Here is a 15,071-nt window from a genome sequence, read left to right as displayed (position 1 = left end):
AGAAACAGTTTAATTGTAGAGTAGTTTTGCACGCACAAAGAATTTCTCTTGGTGTGCAAACCTACTTTGCAATAAAACTGATAGCACTTACTGACTTAAGTAGAGTTTTGCATATACAACTTTTACTTGTACCAGCATGTTTAAAGCTCAGAGTGCTGCTAACACGGCTTCAAACAGTTCACAGAGGTGATCTTTGGAGGAACATACAAAGTAAAAAAAAAAAAAAAAACATATACAGAGCATCTTAAACACCACCTTGACTCTATATGCGTGTGTACATTGTGTGCTGACAGAAGGTTGCACTGACCTATAAGCACAGCATTAAGTGTGTGTGAGCAGCACACAAGGCCGGGCTGAAGGGATTGTTTGCACTCAGAGACACTCAGTGTCAGGCTGTAAGCTGCTCCAGCTGAACTCCACACCCACTCTCGCCTCTTACATAACACCATACATCCCTCCCCTATACAGCATGCTCTACACAGAGCCCCGTACATACTGATCCTGTGTGGTGTTCACCCGCGCCTCACCACAGTGACGTGGTCCCAGGGGTTTGCGCGAGTAACGCCGTGGGTAGATGGGTTCTCTTCTGTGGAAAAACAAAACAAAACAGGCTTTATTGTGATCTGAGTGAATTCTGTATTTTCTCCTCCCATGCCAGAGGAATAAGTTTCACCAGCGAGGACGCCCTCTGTGACCCAAACAACACAAAGATTGATTCTTTTCCCAAAGCTGGAGAGTGTAGAGCTATCAGCGCAGCCCAGGTCTTATCATAAAGTAGAGGGAAAAAAGCAGGGGGAGGGGTGGTGCCTCTGTGCTGTTGGGGTTCAGTGGGAAAACCTCCGTCGAAAAGAGAACATGGTGTTCCCAGCTTCACATCTGCGTCTCCATGCTGACAAGACAAAAGAGCTGAGGCTGAGAGACTGGGCAGACAGACCAGACTCTTAACACACTAGATTTGAAGTTGCAATGTCCTGTGTCATACAAATAGGTTCAGGCTGAGGCTTTGTTCAAATGCAAAAAAAAAAATAATGTAGGAATAATAACTAAAAGAATTCTGCCTGTAGAGAACATCAGCTTTTGTCTGCACAACTAATGGTGGAAGAAGTATGTAGATATGATACTTATGGTCACCCCAAAATCAAAAATTCATATATTTTCCTCCTACCTGTTGTGATATTTATCAATTGTTTTGGTGTGAGGTGCTGAGTGTTGGAGATATCGGCTGTAGAGATGTCTGCCTTCTCTCTAATATAATGGAACTAGATGGCACTCAGCTTGTGGTGCTTCAAGTGCCAAACAAATACATTTGAAAAACTCAACAGCAATGTCTCTTTACAGAAACCATGACCTGGTTACTGAAGATAATCCACAGACACTGTTGTAAACAGTTTCATGGGAGCTATTTTCTTTCTACTGAACTACACCCGCCAACCGTATCACCTGCAGAAGGAAGCGTGCATCTACTGCTCGCTCACCTAGCACCACTGAGCTAGCTAATGGTACAGCTCAGCAAGCAAGAGCCGCTTCTCCATGAGTAGATGCACGATTCCTTCCGTCTGAGCTATCTTATATTCAAAAGAAGGCAGACATCTCTGCATCCGATATCTCCAGCAGTTGACAACTCATGCCAAAACAATCTAGAGTAAAATACAGCAGTACAGGTAAGCATGAATTCCTGGTTAGGATTCTGTCAGGGTTCATTGTTCAGGAGGTTTTAACAGGAAAAACAAACCGACCAGGTGATTAACACTGGTAAAAACACTGAATAAAGCAGTTTCACATTATAATTATTTTTTTTCTTCCACACTGTTCGGTTCACATCTTTTCTTTCTTTCTTGCTTTCTTCAGAGCAAGACATTCAGGAAGTTTTAACTGGGAGCCAAATTGTCCACAGAGGTCGCCCCCCCATTTGCATCTAAAAAAATTTTGTTACGGTCCGCAAATCATGTTTATGTTTTGAATTTTTGTTTTGGCCTGTTGCACCACCCACCGCCGTCTACCAGTCACGCAATCAGTAGAGTCTCAGCATCAGTTACAGTTACGACTGAGCTACAGCAGCACGGCAAGCAGCATTAGCAGTGTCCCAGTACATAGCATTAGCCGTCTGCTCAGCTGTATCCCGGCAGCAGCATTAGCAGCAGAGAAGCCGGACTTGCTCGAACGGAAATCAGTCTCCAGCGTGCTGCTGTCCAGCAACCTCGAATCTGTAGGGGAGGGGGGGCGGACATGACTCGCGGCAATATTGTGAATTTGAGTGCAGTAACCGTTTTGGCCACATTCTTACATGCAGCGCCTTTAACTATGGCGGTTGATGCAAAAACATTAATCACCCTGTCTAGAACCGGAGTATGGTTTGTCCATTCTGGGCTACTGTAGAAACATGGTGGTGCAACATGGCGGACTCTGTAGATGAGGACCCACTCTCTAAGTAGATAATAATGGCTCATTCTAAGGTAACAAAAACACAACAATTTTTATTTTCAGGTGATTATAAACTAAAGAATACATGCTTATTATATTATATTTCTTTAATGCTAAAATATCCTTTAAATCCTACACATCGGACCTCAAATTAAAGGTATAATATGCAACATTTACTTAAAGTACCAAAGTGAAGCACTCACCATGGAGAATGGCTCCTTTATTAGTGTTCAGAAAAATGAAAAGTTACTGAAAAATGACCACAAAGACGTACAAAACATGTAATGTATCCTTCAATCTAAGTGTTGTGCTCCTCTGTAGGCAGGGTGGGGGGCATTTTACGTCATGTTATACTTCATTTTCTCATAATCCGCCCATGGCTGGAGGCTACTTAGAAGGACAAGAACCAGCTATTCATTGATGTGGCTTCATATTAGAATATTTACACTGAATGAACAACGTAACTATCAACAAAGGATAATAGTTTATTTTTCTAAGAATCAGGGGCCTCGTTACAAAAAGAAATCCTACGTGCTTGTCCTGTCCTAAGAAAACCCTATCTTCCTATCTTTAAGTCACGTCTGTGTCCTGTTCTATCTCTGACCTCCTGTCTTATCTAACCTGATTAGGAAATCATAACTACAACTGTAAATTCAGTTCTTCAGTCTGCACTCATCCTGTCATGCCTGTATCTATGTTTACAGAGTACCATGGGCCATACACGATGGACAAGCTATAATATCACCAGCTCTCACACGTTACTGGCTGGCTTGCTATCATGGACCAAAAAAAGATGTGGTGTTTAATTTTAGCTACGAGGAGTCTGGGCCACTAATCGTGTCAGTGGAGGAGAGGAAACCCCATCTTTTTGGGAAGTTTTCCTCTCAATTATTGTCATCCTAAATTAAATATAAGATTTCAGACTAAGGAAGTTTCTGTATTAAAGCTCCAGGGCCTCCCCTCTTTAAAATCAATGCCTCAGTCTGGCCCCCATTCCAAAGTTGGTCCCAAATACCTCAAAACCTGATTACATAACTAAAATCACTTCCTGTATGCGTGATCTACATTCAGACCTTAATCCAAACAGTGGTTGTTGACTGAAGCGAAAGCCAAGGAGACAATAGGTTACACATTTATATCCTCATTGATCACAGAACAAAGTTCACATGGAGCCAAACACAAACAAGGGACAGTTTTCACTTTCTGGTATCCGTTTCAGTTGTATGTTACATCATTTCTAAACTGAATTCTCTAAAAACACTTGAAAGAAGAATATTACTTTATCACCGAGGTGGGACCAAGTCATTGTTTTGCAAGTCACAAGTGAGCCTTAAGTCTTTAAACTCAAGCTCCATGTCACATTGGAAAAGCATCTATAAGGGACTGTTCGTTATTTATGAGCAGGGAGGGGGTGGTGCAAAAGGGGGATGTATGTCAAATAATTTTTTGAGCACCGGGGCAAAACTTAAGTTTTTTTTATTTTGGCTTTTTTTTTTTTTTTTTTATATTGCAGATTTTTACAGAAAACATGCCTTCCAAACCTGCCTACGGGCACGTTTGGAAGGCATGTTTTCTGTAAAAATATCATCACAATCACACCATTTATCATAGCCAGAAACTGTAAAAACAAAAATTATTGTTGGATTTTCAAATTTCCAAAGGTCCTTGGACACATCATGTGTGACAGACGCTTCAATCAGAACAAAGACATAACCAAATCTGAGTCTAAAATAGTGATATTTCATCTAAAACACTCTATTTTATGTCTGTAAGAGATTTGGTCGAAAATTAACCGTTTGCCCAAACTAACCTGCATGCACGGCAAGAGTGAAAAACCAAGACTTTTTTCAACTTCAGATTTTGGTCTTCAACATTTACTCTTAACTTTCAAATATCAAAGGGTAAGTTTTTTTTTAAAATCTAATAATTAATTTATGGTGGAGGGAAGGTAACTCAAGGAGGCTCATGGAAAAAAATTTGAAGCTTCAAGTAGGGTCAAAATATAATAAAAATAGAAAGACAACACCAGAGCCACCCCCCTTCTTCGATAAGTAAAGAACAGTCTCTAACTATCTTCCCATTGGCTTGAAGGAAGTTATAAAGTTAAGCCAAAAGACTCAAGTCCAAATGAAGTCACAAGTCATCAGTGTTAAAGTCCAAGTCAAGCTGCAAGTCTTTTTGGTTTAAAGTCATCAACTGTGACTCTAGTCTGATCTGAATCCATGTCATGTGACTTGAGTCCACGCTTCTGATTTATCATTACATAACATTTTGTATAGCTGGAGGGGAGTCTCTCTGAGTGATGAATGAAAACCTCATAGAAACAACTCTGCAGAAATCTGTTCTCCTCACGGATGTTTTCTGCTGCTCAACGTCAAATACACAGAAATGTTAATGACATCAGTGAGCGTGCTGGTTCTCATTACCCCTGCAGCAGCACAACAAGGACGCATATTGTAGGTCTGAGCCATGCACAAAGATGTGGGCTTCACCGTCTTTCACATGAGACAGTTTTACACCATGGCAACGCCTAGCAACACTGACTCTGCTGCATGCAGGCAACATACAATACATCATATTACACAACAAACCTGTTTTAACCACAAGCAACCGTTACCCTGGGACCAAGTTAATCACCGGCTGGACAGCCCTTTCAGGTTCACCTGGCTGAATGTAACTAAGGACATTTACTCAAGTGCCACACTGATTGCATATTAACACTTTCTATTACATTTATTTGACATTTACTTTCATGACTAATTGTCCTCAATTTTTCCATGATAAACATCATAAACCAGGGCATCTGTTGTCTGTTGCCACAGCGGCCCAGGTTCAAATCCAGCCTGTGGCCCTCTGCTGCATGTCATCCCCCCCACGCTTACCCGTCCTGTCCATTAAAGGCAAAATGGCCCAAAAAAATATCTTCAAAAATCAAACAAACAAAAAAATATCATAAACCACTGGCCACTTTATTAGGTACACTTGTGCAATCACATGCAATTCATACAACAGCTCCATCATAAACTGCACCTTTATAAAAGTGACACCTCAGATAAGAGCTGTTGGCCTCTCAGTGTATAATCAGCTGATAAAATATTATGATATAAATTAAACAACAGCATGTAAATTACTTAATATTATCTCCACTGCAACCAGTTGAAACAATAACATGCTGCTTTCATGTTGATGATTCTGTTGCCTAATGAGTACTTTTACTTTAAGTACATTTTGCAGCAGGAATCTTTGCACTTCTTCTTTGGTTAAATGTTGAATGCAGGACTTTTGCTTTTAATAAAGGAGTGTTTTGTACATTATAGAAATACAGAAGAAGAAGAAATGCAAAAGAATGTGAAGTTTCAGTTCTGACTTTATGTCAAAGACGTCTGTGTAGTGTTGCAGAGATACCTACTGAGAAGAGCACACTGACCTACTAGCCTGAGCCTGTCCTGTAATCCCCCTTAGACCCCATAGCTCCAATCACGATGTTTATTTACAGCAACTTCCAGGGAGCAAATCTTTGTGTGACATGCATTTAAAACAGCACTAAGTCGACGTTGCCTTAATTAGTTACTTTTTAGCCATTAAAAAAAAACAAAACAATATCAGTTTAAGTGTACGTTATATTACTAGTATTTTCACTGCCTTACCTTGCCATCAGTTTTTTCCTGCGTGTCACTGAAGCCGTTATATCAAAGCCACCTGACTCCACGGACAAAAACAGTCATTTTACATGGCAGAACACAGGAGTTGCTGGTCTACTGCAGCGTCGATTGGTTGCTGTGAAAGGTAAAGCAGAGCAAATATTCAAATATAGTGTACAATTACACACATATATATATATATATTTTTAGGTAGCTAAAGTACATTTTTGCTGTGGCCCTGTCCACAGTAGTACATTTTTTAGCTTCTGTGCCAGTAGATTTGGTTTATCAAACATGATATTTAAGCAACAGAGTACATAAAACAAGCAGAGCAGAAACATCAGATAGGTCTGACCACTGTGTTTAACTATATATCTTTAAATATTGCAGTTGCAGCTGAAAATGACAACAGAAACCAACAAGTTTGCCAATTTTACATGTCTGCAATAGGAATCAATTGCCAGTTTTCTACCTGGATGTGACTGTTGCTGTTAACGCAACGTCACAGTGATTCCTACACTTTGACACTGAATCACTGTAGCGTCCAGTCTGCCAAATATTCCAAAAGCTGTTAGTATATGGTTTTGATGTGGCTGATTTCTTGCTATTATGGTTCTGAGCTAAAACTACAACATGAACTGCAGGCCGACACCACACGTAAAGATTATAACATAGCAGTGTTATTTTGACCATCTCCCAGACTTTAGCAGTTTGGTCAAAATCTACATATCCTTTCCCTGCTGTCAGTTAGTAGTTGGCTTGGAGGTGAAATGCCATGCCATTAGTTCAGAGCGTGTAGCCAGACAATGGGCCACACATCACACCTTTAAATTGAGCAAAGGTTTTCCTTTGTTAAATCCAAATCCCCCAAGGGTTTTAAGCTGACAGTCACATATTTGTCTCTTTTGTTGGAGTTCACAGTTAAACTTAAAGGTTTACTGAAACGTGACTGGATATTAGAGCAAACAACAGTGAATGAACTCCAGTGTTTACTCAGGGAGCAGTGCTGTTACTATAGAAAGTGCAGAGACTGACCAGATGATAAGAGCCAACAGGGTGTAGGCGTGGCTGCTAGGTACATATTGGTGTTGTAAATGCACTGCTGCAAAGATATAAATCTTTATTTAGAGTCACATTATTGACCCTTAGACGTCACCTGTATCAGGTTAACTTGTCATGCTGCATAAAGTGATTATCTCAGCTGTGTGGCTGTCTGGGGCCTTATCCGTCAGGTAGGAGCTTTACAGCTGTTGAGCAAGAGACAGTGTAGCCGAGGTGGAGCAGATAACTGAAAAGGGACAGCAGACACTGCCATTGTCTTGCCAAGTCTGTGATCACGCAGGCTCATGCTGGCAGGCGACATGGGGTGAAGACCTGCCAACCACACAGCGCTTCAGGAGACCTTTCAACACCAACTGTCTCCCATGTCCCAAGATCTGTCTGTCACATTGCACTGAACCCAAAAGACCTTGCAGCACGCCAGCACCGACAAAGATATCAGACATCTAAACAGCTGTTTACGTTAGGGGTCTGATTTATACAACGCCTCACATTAAATGTCAGTCACCTCTTTAGAATATAGGGTTTTAAATAGTTTAATAATGGCTGCACAGTATGATGACACAGCACATCCTCCTCTCAACTCTGGAGCCATTTCAAAACTGCAGTGTACTGGGTGGTTGCAGCCATTTGCTCTCAGGTTTCTCAAGACATTAACGTGACTTGGGAAGACTTGTACATGCTGGCAGTTGGGGCTATATTTCAGAATATCAATGTCATGGTTCAAGCCCTTTCAGATTTGTTTAGATGGAGCGTGGGATGGAAAACACAGCTTCAAAGCATATGCTTGAGGACATATTAGTCATTTACTGCAAGAAATATCTGATAATATTTACTGCCATGTAAAAATAGCTGCCATAACATATTGTTCTTAAATCCAGACAAGTATCATCAGACAGTTCATATTTTTACAGGAATAAATTAACAGGAATATAGTCAGAGAAGGAGATTAATGCCACTCCTGTATCTGTCTGCCAAAGACAGGGCCACAGCTAGCAGCCGGTTAGCTTAGCTTAGCATACAGACTGGAGAAGCAGCTAGCCTGACGTTGTCTTAAGGATGGTACAGTTCACTAATTTCACGTTTTATCCACAGGCTCAATAAAATAATGGACTTATAGCCACCCACTGGTTTGTGGACTTCCATTTTGAAGCCTCAAGTTTGGTATTTTAGCTGTTGCTATCTTTTATTTTTGAAGCCAGAAGGGGAGCTAAGCGTATTGCTAGCTGCTAGCTTGGTTAGCACGGTGCATTGACAGCTATTGTTAACTGTAATAATGCTAATGCTAACGTTCGCTAGAGTAAACAGGCTTAAAACCATTAAAAACAACATGAACTTACCGGATATCTGACTCCTTAGAGGATCTTTTAGTAAAACCAAACGCTGCACAAAACTTTCTAGCCCACCTATGTATTACAATTAACTTTAATGGTCTAAAAACACACCGAAACAGCGACAGCTATGGCTAACTTAAGTCTATGGCTACACTATGGTTACATTACCAAACCAACATTAAGTCTCAATAATATTTAAACAGGTGAGTTATGTAAAATTAAACCCCATATAGTTGTCATAGAGAGGGAAATTAGCTATAGAGACAGCAACTGTTTTTTTTGTACCAGGCTGTAAACATGTTAATTTCAGCTGTAAAGTTGAGGGATCTAACATGGGGGTCTATTGAGCCAGCCTCAAGTGGCCATTTTAGGAAATGTTGTATTCATCACTTTCATGTTAGCTTCATTTTTCTGCCCTGGAGGTTGCCACTTGGCTTTACCTCATTTGTTTAATCCTTACACAGACTGAGTAATAAAACCCACATGGACTGTGTGCTGGACTATTTCTTGGCTGCGAGCAGAAACATCCTGGAGACTCTGCTGGTTGCCTAGCAACAGCTCTGAGCCAAAAAACTATCTGATACATAATTAACATTAATACAGCAAATTTTCTTTTTTACATTTTGGTTTTTGTACGAATTAAACAAACAAGATTTATAGTTTTCATTTGTTAGCTTTAGATGTGTCGGTAGATGAATTTTGTCACCACTGGACAGAGCCAGGCTAGCTGTTTCTCCTTGTTTCCAGTGTTTATGCTAAGCTAAGCTAACCGGCCGCTGGCTGTAGCTTCATATTTGACAAACATGAGTGGTATTATTCTTATCTGACTCTTGACAAGAAATCAAATATAGTGTTGCAGGGAGGATGTGTTTTCTGTGGGCCGACACAGAAGTTAACGTCATCCTGGGTTCTTCATTAAAATATCAATAGGATTTTTCCATTGAATTTTGGATTATTGCAAAAAAATAAGCCCTGTGGCCAACAAAAGTTTATGATAATTGTTTTGTTTAGCGAGATAATCATCACAAATGATTTTTTGTTTTTAATGATTTTTGAAGTAAAAATGCAATCGCTAGAAGTAAAACGTGAACATTAGGATATAAGCAGTACAGTGGTATGACTTAAACGTCACCACCACAATGAGGCTGTAGAGCCGTGTTTGGCCTGATAAGACCTTGTTAGCAACTGTCTTTTTAAGACACTTAAAAGCTACACAATCCTTAAGGGGGTATTTACAGATGTATTTTATGTTGTAGAAAAAAACATGATAGTCTCTTGAGCTTGTGTGAACTACAGACCTTATTTCAGTTGTCTAACCAAAAAACCATTCAAAAAAACTCATTGACCTCAATATAAGGGAACTGGAAGTGATTTAGAGTGCTGAAATGCTAACTCATTTCCAGGTTTTATGACTCGTTTCTGCACCACTCTACAGGAAAAATGTTGAGCTTTGTCTTAAGTTGGGACTCAGTTATAGATTTAATAGTAAATTTGTAGATTTGATTGTTGTATTTTGCAAATTTCAGTTCAAAAGAATAGAAAACCCAGTTTCTGTTCACATTCACAGTCTGGCCAGCTGTCACCAGCTTAGTTGACCCAGTTATCTGAGTGGGCTGAGACTCACTGACCAGCACAGCCATTTTGATTTGTAGCCATTTGTATGGCCTATTGTGAGCGGGGGGAAGAACAGAGGAGGGCTGCAGCCTCGCACCACAGGGCTCATGCAGCACTTTTTATGCAAACTCTCCAACCCAGGCATGCTCTGTGCTGCTGGTCAGAGGAGCACCAGTTTGTTTGACCATGTCTGCCCTCCACTCGCCTCCTGGATGCCCTTCATCACACCACAATCTCTTAATCACCACTGTGCCTTTGAGAGGGAAAAAAAAAAAAAAAAAACCTTTGCAACCGGATTGGCTGTTCTTGGTGGAGCTGTTGCTAAGGGGAACATTTCACCCAGTGATGGATAGATGTGGCAGCTGTGGGGCAACCAGTTTGAGCAACACATATATCAATTTAATGCTTCATTTATACTCCACTGGCATCATGTTCGGTGTGACAAGGCTGCAGATATGTGTGATCGATAGCCTCTAAATCTTCACAAACTCCTGCAGAGGTGAAAAAGACTGTGCTCTCTGTGCCACCAGGGTGCCATTTATTTATTTTTTTATCAAGCTTATTGTCTCACCTAAATAACGTCTTATCATTTCTGATGGGTCAATGCACTTTACACCTTTTATGACCCTCTTGCAGCTGTTGTTTCCACCATTTGAGCTGATTAGGACTGTAAAGGTCAACAAAATTAAGAGGGGAAGTAAAACAAAAAATAAGGTGCATGCTGAGTTTGTTGTATCCTGACACTTTGTAACATAACAATATGAGCACAGGTGTATGTAGTTAATTTCTTAAAAATAAGCAGATTGTCAAGGTAATTTATGCAAAAACTGTTCTGTAATTATCCGCCAAGGACACTTAGGAAGTCCAAATAGTCAACTTAATTGCAATACCTATATTTGTTAAAAACTTAAGTTATTTGTGCTAAATTGCATCTACATTGTAGGCAAACAGAGTGCCACATAAATATTAGCTTCACTGCACCCACACGGGTTAATAAGCTGCGAGCTATTCTTTCAGGTGATTTGCCTTTCAGCATAACTTTACATTTGCATGAAACAGCAGTGATGTGAAATGTGTTAAACAAATTAAGCTCGAGAGCCATGACCTCTTTTCGCAGCACCTCTTTACGTACGTCTTCTCCTTTAGGTAAATCCTCAGCAAAGCACTTTTAAATCCTCTAACAGCGACACTGAGTAAAGCTGCTAAACTCGTCCTACATACAGGAAACTGCGAGGCTGTTGTAGTTTTCATGTTACGGCTTGTCAAAATGCATCATAACACATTCTTGCACAGCTCTGAGGACAAGAAAAAAAACATTTGTTTTGTAAGTGAGCTACGAGAGGAGAGGGCAGCAACACCTTCAACATCCTTCCTGTTAGCAGTGACAAACAAAAGGAAGCAAAACATCATGTTTCCAATTATTTATTTCAGTTTTACTGCTTTAATAAAAATAAAAAAAAAAATATTGAAATATCCGAGGGCAAACAAAGAAATCATTTCATCATGAACACCTTGATGAACCATTCAAGCAGACAATGGGCAGTAACTGAACAGGGCATGAGGGTATACAAAAGTCAAGGCACGCCATGTTACAGTTGGATAGATTAAAATCTCAGCAGGTAAAGAGCCCTTCAGCTCAGCGTTAAAATTTTTTTTTTTTTTTAAAAAAAAAAGGAGGGACAGAATAACCAGCATTCAACTTCTCCTACAGTCAGAGACCATTTATTCACAATCTGGTGACAAACTCGTGATCATACTTGAAATGAAAAGACAAAATAAAAATGAAATAAAAATAAGAGGGAGGGACAATGTCTACATAAATCAGAGCTGCGCTTCATCTGGACTTGGAACAGATTCAGATTCAATAAACCTCCACTAAGCACAAAGTGTCGACCTCAGGCAGAGGGACACGTGCAGGTGTCACTGGTTTCAGGTACGTTTTTTGGTGGGGGACGTTGGAGTGTCGCTACTCAGGAGTGAGAGAAGTCACAAAGTGGTCGCCCTGGTCAGTTCACTGTCCATTGAGATCTAGTAGGAAGAGATGGGGGCCTTCTCAACACATCCCATTGTGCAAGTTAAGCAGTCTGGGGGGTGGAAAAGAAAAAGTAGTGACTTCTATCTCATGAAGTTTCCGCCTCCGATTTCCCTCTTGTACCTGTTGGTGAGGTTGTCGGCTTGCATTGTGAGCTTGGACAGAACTCCGAATAGTCCTCTGAGGTGATAGTGAAACTGATCCTCCAGGTCTGCGTTGTCAGCTGGGAGCAGGTCTCCAGTGACCGGCTGCTGCTCTTCCTGCTTCACCGCCATCTCCAGGAAGCTGGCACCGCTGCTCATCTCCTTCTTCAGCATGCCCCACTCCATGTCATTCTTTATGGACTTGAGGAGGAGGTAGTGCTCGTACATGTCTCTCTGCTTGTTGGGACACTGCGGCTCCTGATTGTTGTTGTTGGGCTCCATCTCGCTGGGCGCCTGCTCCTCCAGCGGCAAGTCTCGGAGCAGGCTTGGCACCATGATGGTCTCGTCCATGTTGTTGGCAGCTGCTATGAAGCGGTGCATGACGTTGATGAGAGAGTGCTTGTTGCTGGCGGAGTCGCTGCTGATCTGCATCATTTTGAAGGCTTTAGGTTGGCTTGGTTACAGAGTAAAGCTGGCAGGTGGTGATATTAAGGCAGAGCTGCTTGGGGTTTGAGATAGGTGGCTGATCTGCAGGAGGAAGGATGCAGGAAATATATTGATCAGATGCAGCAAACACAAAGCCAGATCCAGGGCCTAATGCACTCTGAAACACAGGTCTGTACAGTCAGCATGGATACAAAGGCGGCCAATTCATAACCACACACGCGCGTGCGCGCGTACACACACACACACACACACACACAAACTAGAGTGCAGCTAAGCAGGAAATACGATGAAACAGAGGCCGCCCTGTTTCTCAGCTTATCCGCTACACAGATCCTCACTTGTATCACATTATATATTGATCATTGCGATTTATCATCCTAATTCTGCCGCACTGAAACACACACACACACACACACACACACACACACACACACACACACACACACACACACACACACACACACACACACACACACACCCCAATATGACCTTGACTTCCTGATACTAAAAAGAGGAAGTATAGTCACGTCAAAGCCCTGATTAAAACGGATGCAGACTGACCTGAACGACGAGGTGACCTGAGGAAAAAGCTTCTTGGCGTGCTGATTGGATAAAAAGATTTTCTTTAAGCTCTGCACCACCCGCCGGGAAGGAAAGTACAATTTTCCCCAACCGCCTACCGCTGAACTCCGCTTTTATACCGGAAAGCCGGGTTGGGGTGGAGGGGGAAGAATAACGTCCACCCTACTTGTATTTTCCTCCCTAGCCCATTGGGCAGCAGGGAGGATGTAGGCGGCCCTTCAGAGCATCTGATCCTAAACTGACCAATCAGAGGTCTGATCACAGCCGCCAATCACATGTATTTGTCCAGGGCTTGTCTGCAATTATCTGCAGCACATTTACTCCTCATCCTCTGTAGGACGTTTGTGCCCTGAAGGCAGCACTGATGCAAGTCTGCACAGAGATGCGCGTCAGGTGTGTAATTTAAATAGGAGTGTTTGGCCTTTGTGTGGAGACATGGAATAATGCTAAGCTCACTGTTAAAGTCAAATTAAGCTTATTCGGTTTTGTCTCAACAGCTGCCTCCCTTTATTATGTGACACTGCCACCTGGTGGTTGGACTTTGGACCTAACTCTTATGCAGCACACGCCTGAACAGAAACTGACATCAGTCATTGTTTTACATTAACCTGTCAGTCACAGCACTCACAGAGGAGACCGGGTATGATTGCATTACTTTCACAATGAAGGGATGACCTATGAGTCATGTATTACATTTACTGTGTGACCATTTACTGCCTGAACCTGCATGTTACAGCCAAAACATTGATTTTCCAGGTATAAAGTGTGTCCTTGGACCAATTATTCATTTAAAATAAAAATATTTTATTGAGCAGATGGATTCCACATATAATCTACATTTAAGGGTCATTTTTCTGAACTTCACAATTGTGCACACTACCCTGAGATCAATAGGAGATCAAATAATGTAGTAGGCACAAAAGGTAGGATCAAATAAGGAAGCCATTATTCATTTTGATAGTGCTGATATTGTTAAAGTTTAAATCTGTAATTAATCAGGTCAGAGATTAGCATTATAGGTAAAATGTGCTTTGTGACAAAATGTCTGCTTTTTTCAAACCATCCTGCCAAAGCTAGCTAAACAATGGCTGACAGGAGCAAGGATAGGCGTGACACTTAGGATGTTATAACAAACCCCAATGACGACTTTTATCCATCTATTTTACTTGTCGAGGTAAAAGTGCTAGTTTAATGCATTTTATCTTTTCTGTGCTTTTAGATGTCGCTGTGTTTTATCTTGCCCGCTTACATACTCCTTTTTGTCTCAGTTAGGCCTGACCCCAGATAATACCTGATCAATATTTTTTGCACATCCTATAATAAAAACAGTACAGCACTCTTATTCTGAAACAGATATTGAACATATGTCAAAGTTCTTTTAAAGCACCCTTTTCATATTTTTAATTGTAATTTTCCCAGTTCTTGACTGCTGCAGTACTTTGCCTTTTATTTTTTATTTCCTCTTAATATGTTTAATGTATGCAACAAAGACCAAAGCATTTCCTTGTAAGTGACAACCTACTTGGTAAGAAATCTTATTTTGACTCTCTGCCATGTGACAAATACTGCCCAAAAAAAAAGGAAAAACATCAGAGACAGGATCCACGCAGCTGCCCTGTGAAGGCTTTCCCAACCGTCAAAAAGTTCTCAATACACAGCAGGATGATGTCCTGACTTGTTACTTGACTGAGGCAGCAGACTTGTATTTTGGACTCACTCAGTGTGAGGTAGGCTACTGAGCATCTGACAGCTACAGGTTGGCAAGGTGGACCCTATTAGCCTAGGTTGTTTTGGATTC

General features: G+C 41.1%; 1 protein-coding gene and 1 long non-coding RNA gene across 2 annotated transcripts; both read right to left on the bottom strand.

Moving 5' to 3' along the window:
- Positions 1-204: 204 nt before the first annotated feature.
- On the bottom strand, positions 205-8,668 carry LOC125894973 (uncharacterized). The gene is made up of 3 exons (XR_007450128.1): positions 8,462-8,668; positions 6,069-6,198; positions 205-586 (listed from the first exon to the last, which is right to left on the bottom strand). It is a non-coding gene; the product is annotated as an uncharacterized LOC125894973 (long non-coding RNA).
- A 2,807-nt stretch (positions 8,669-11,475) lies between these two features.
- Positions 11,476-13,411, bottom strand: mid1ip1l (MID1 interacting protein 1, like). The gene is made up of 2 exons (XM_049586741.1): positions 13,253-13,411; positions 11,476-12,772 (listed from the first exon to the last, which is right to left on the bottom strand). The coding sequence occupies exon 2, from the start codon at positions 12,677-12,679 to the stop codon at positions 12,185-12,187; it is 495 nt and encodes a 164-aa protein (XP_049442698.1). The 5' UTR covers positions 12,680-12,772; positions 13,253-13,411; the 3' UTR covers positions 11,476-12,184.
- Between the last annotated feature and the right edge of the window lie 1,660 nt (positions 13,412-15,071).

This window comes from Epinephelus fuscoguttatus, linkage group LG9 (assembly GCF_011397635.1).
Source record: "Epinephelus fuscoguttatus linkage group LG9, E.fuscoguttatus.final_Chr_v1".
Taxonomy (NCBI): domain Eukaryota; kingdom Metazoa; phylum Chordata; class Actinopteri; order Perciformes; family Serranidae; genus Epinephelus; species Epinephelus fuscoguttatus.
This window is presented reverse-complemented; position numbering and strand designations above follow the sequence as displayed.

What these genes read in the sequence shown, in the direction of transcription:
- mid1ip1l (XM_049586741.1), bottom strand. Translation starts at nt 12,679, where the DNA reads ATGATGCAGATCAGCAGCGACTCCGCCAGCAACAAGCACTCTCTCATC.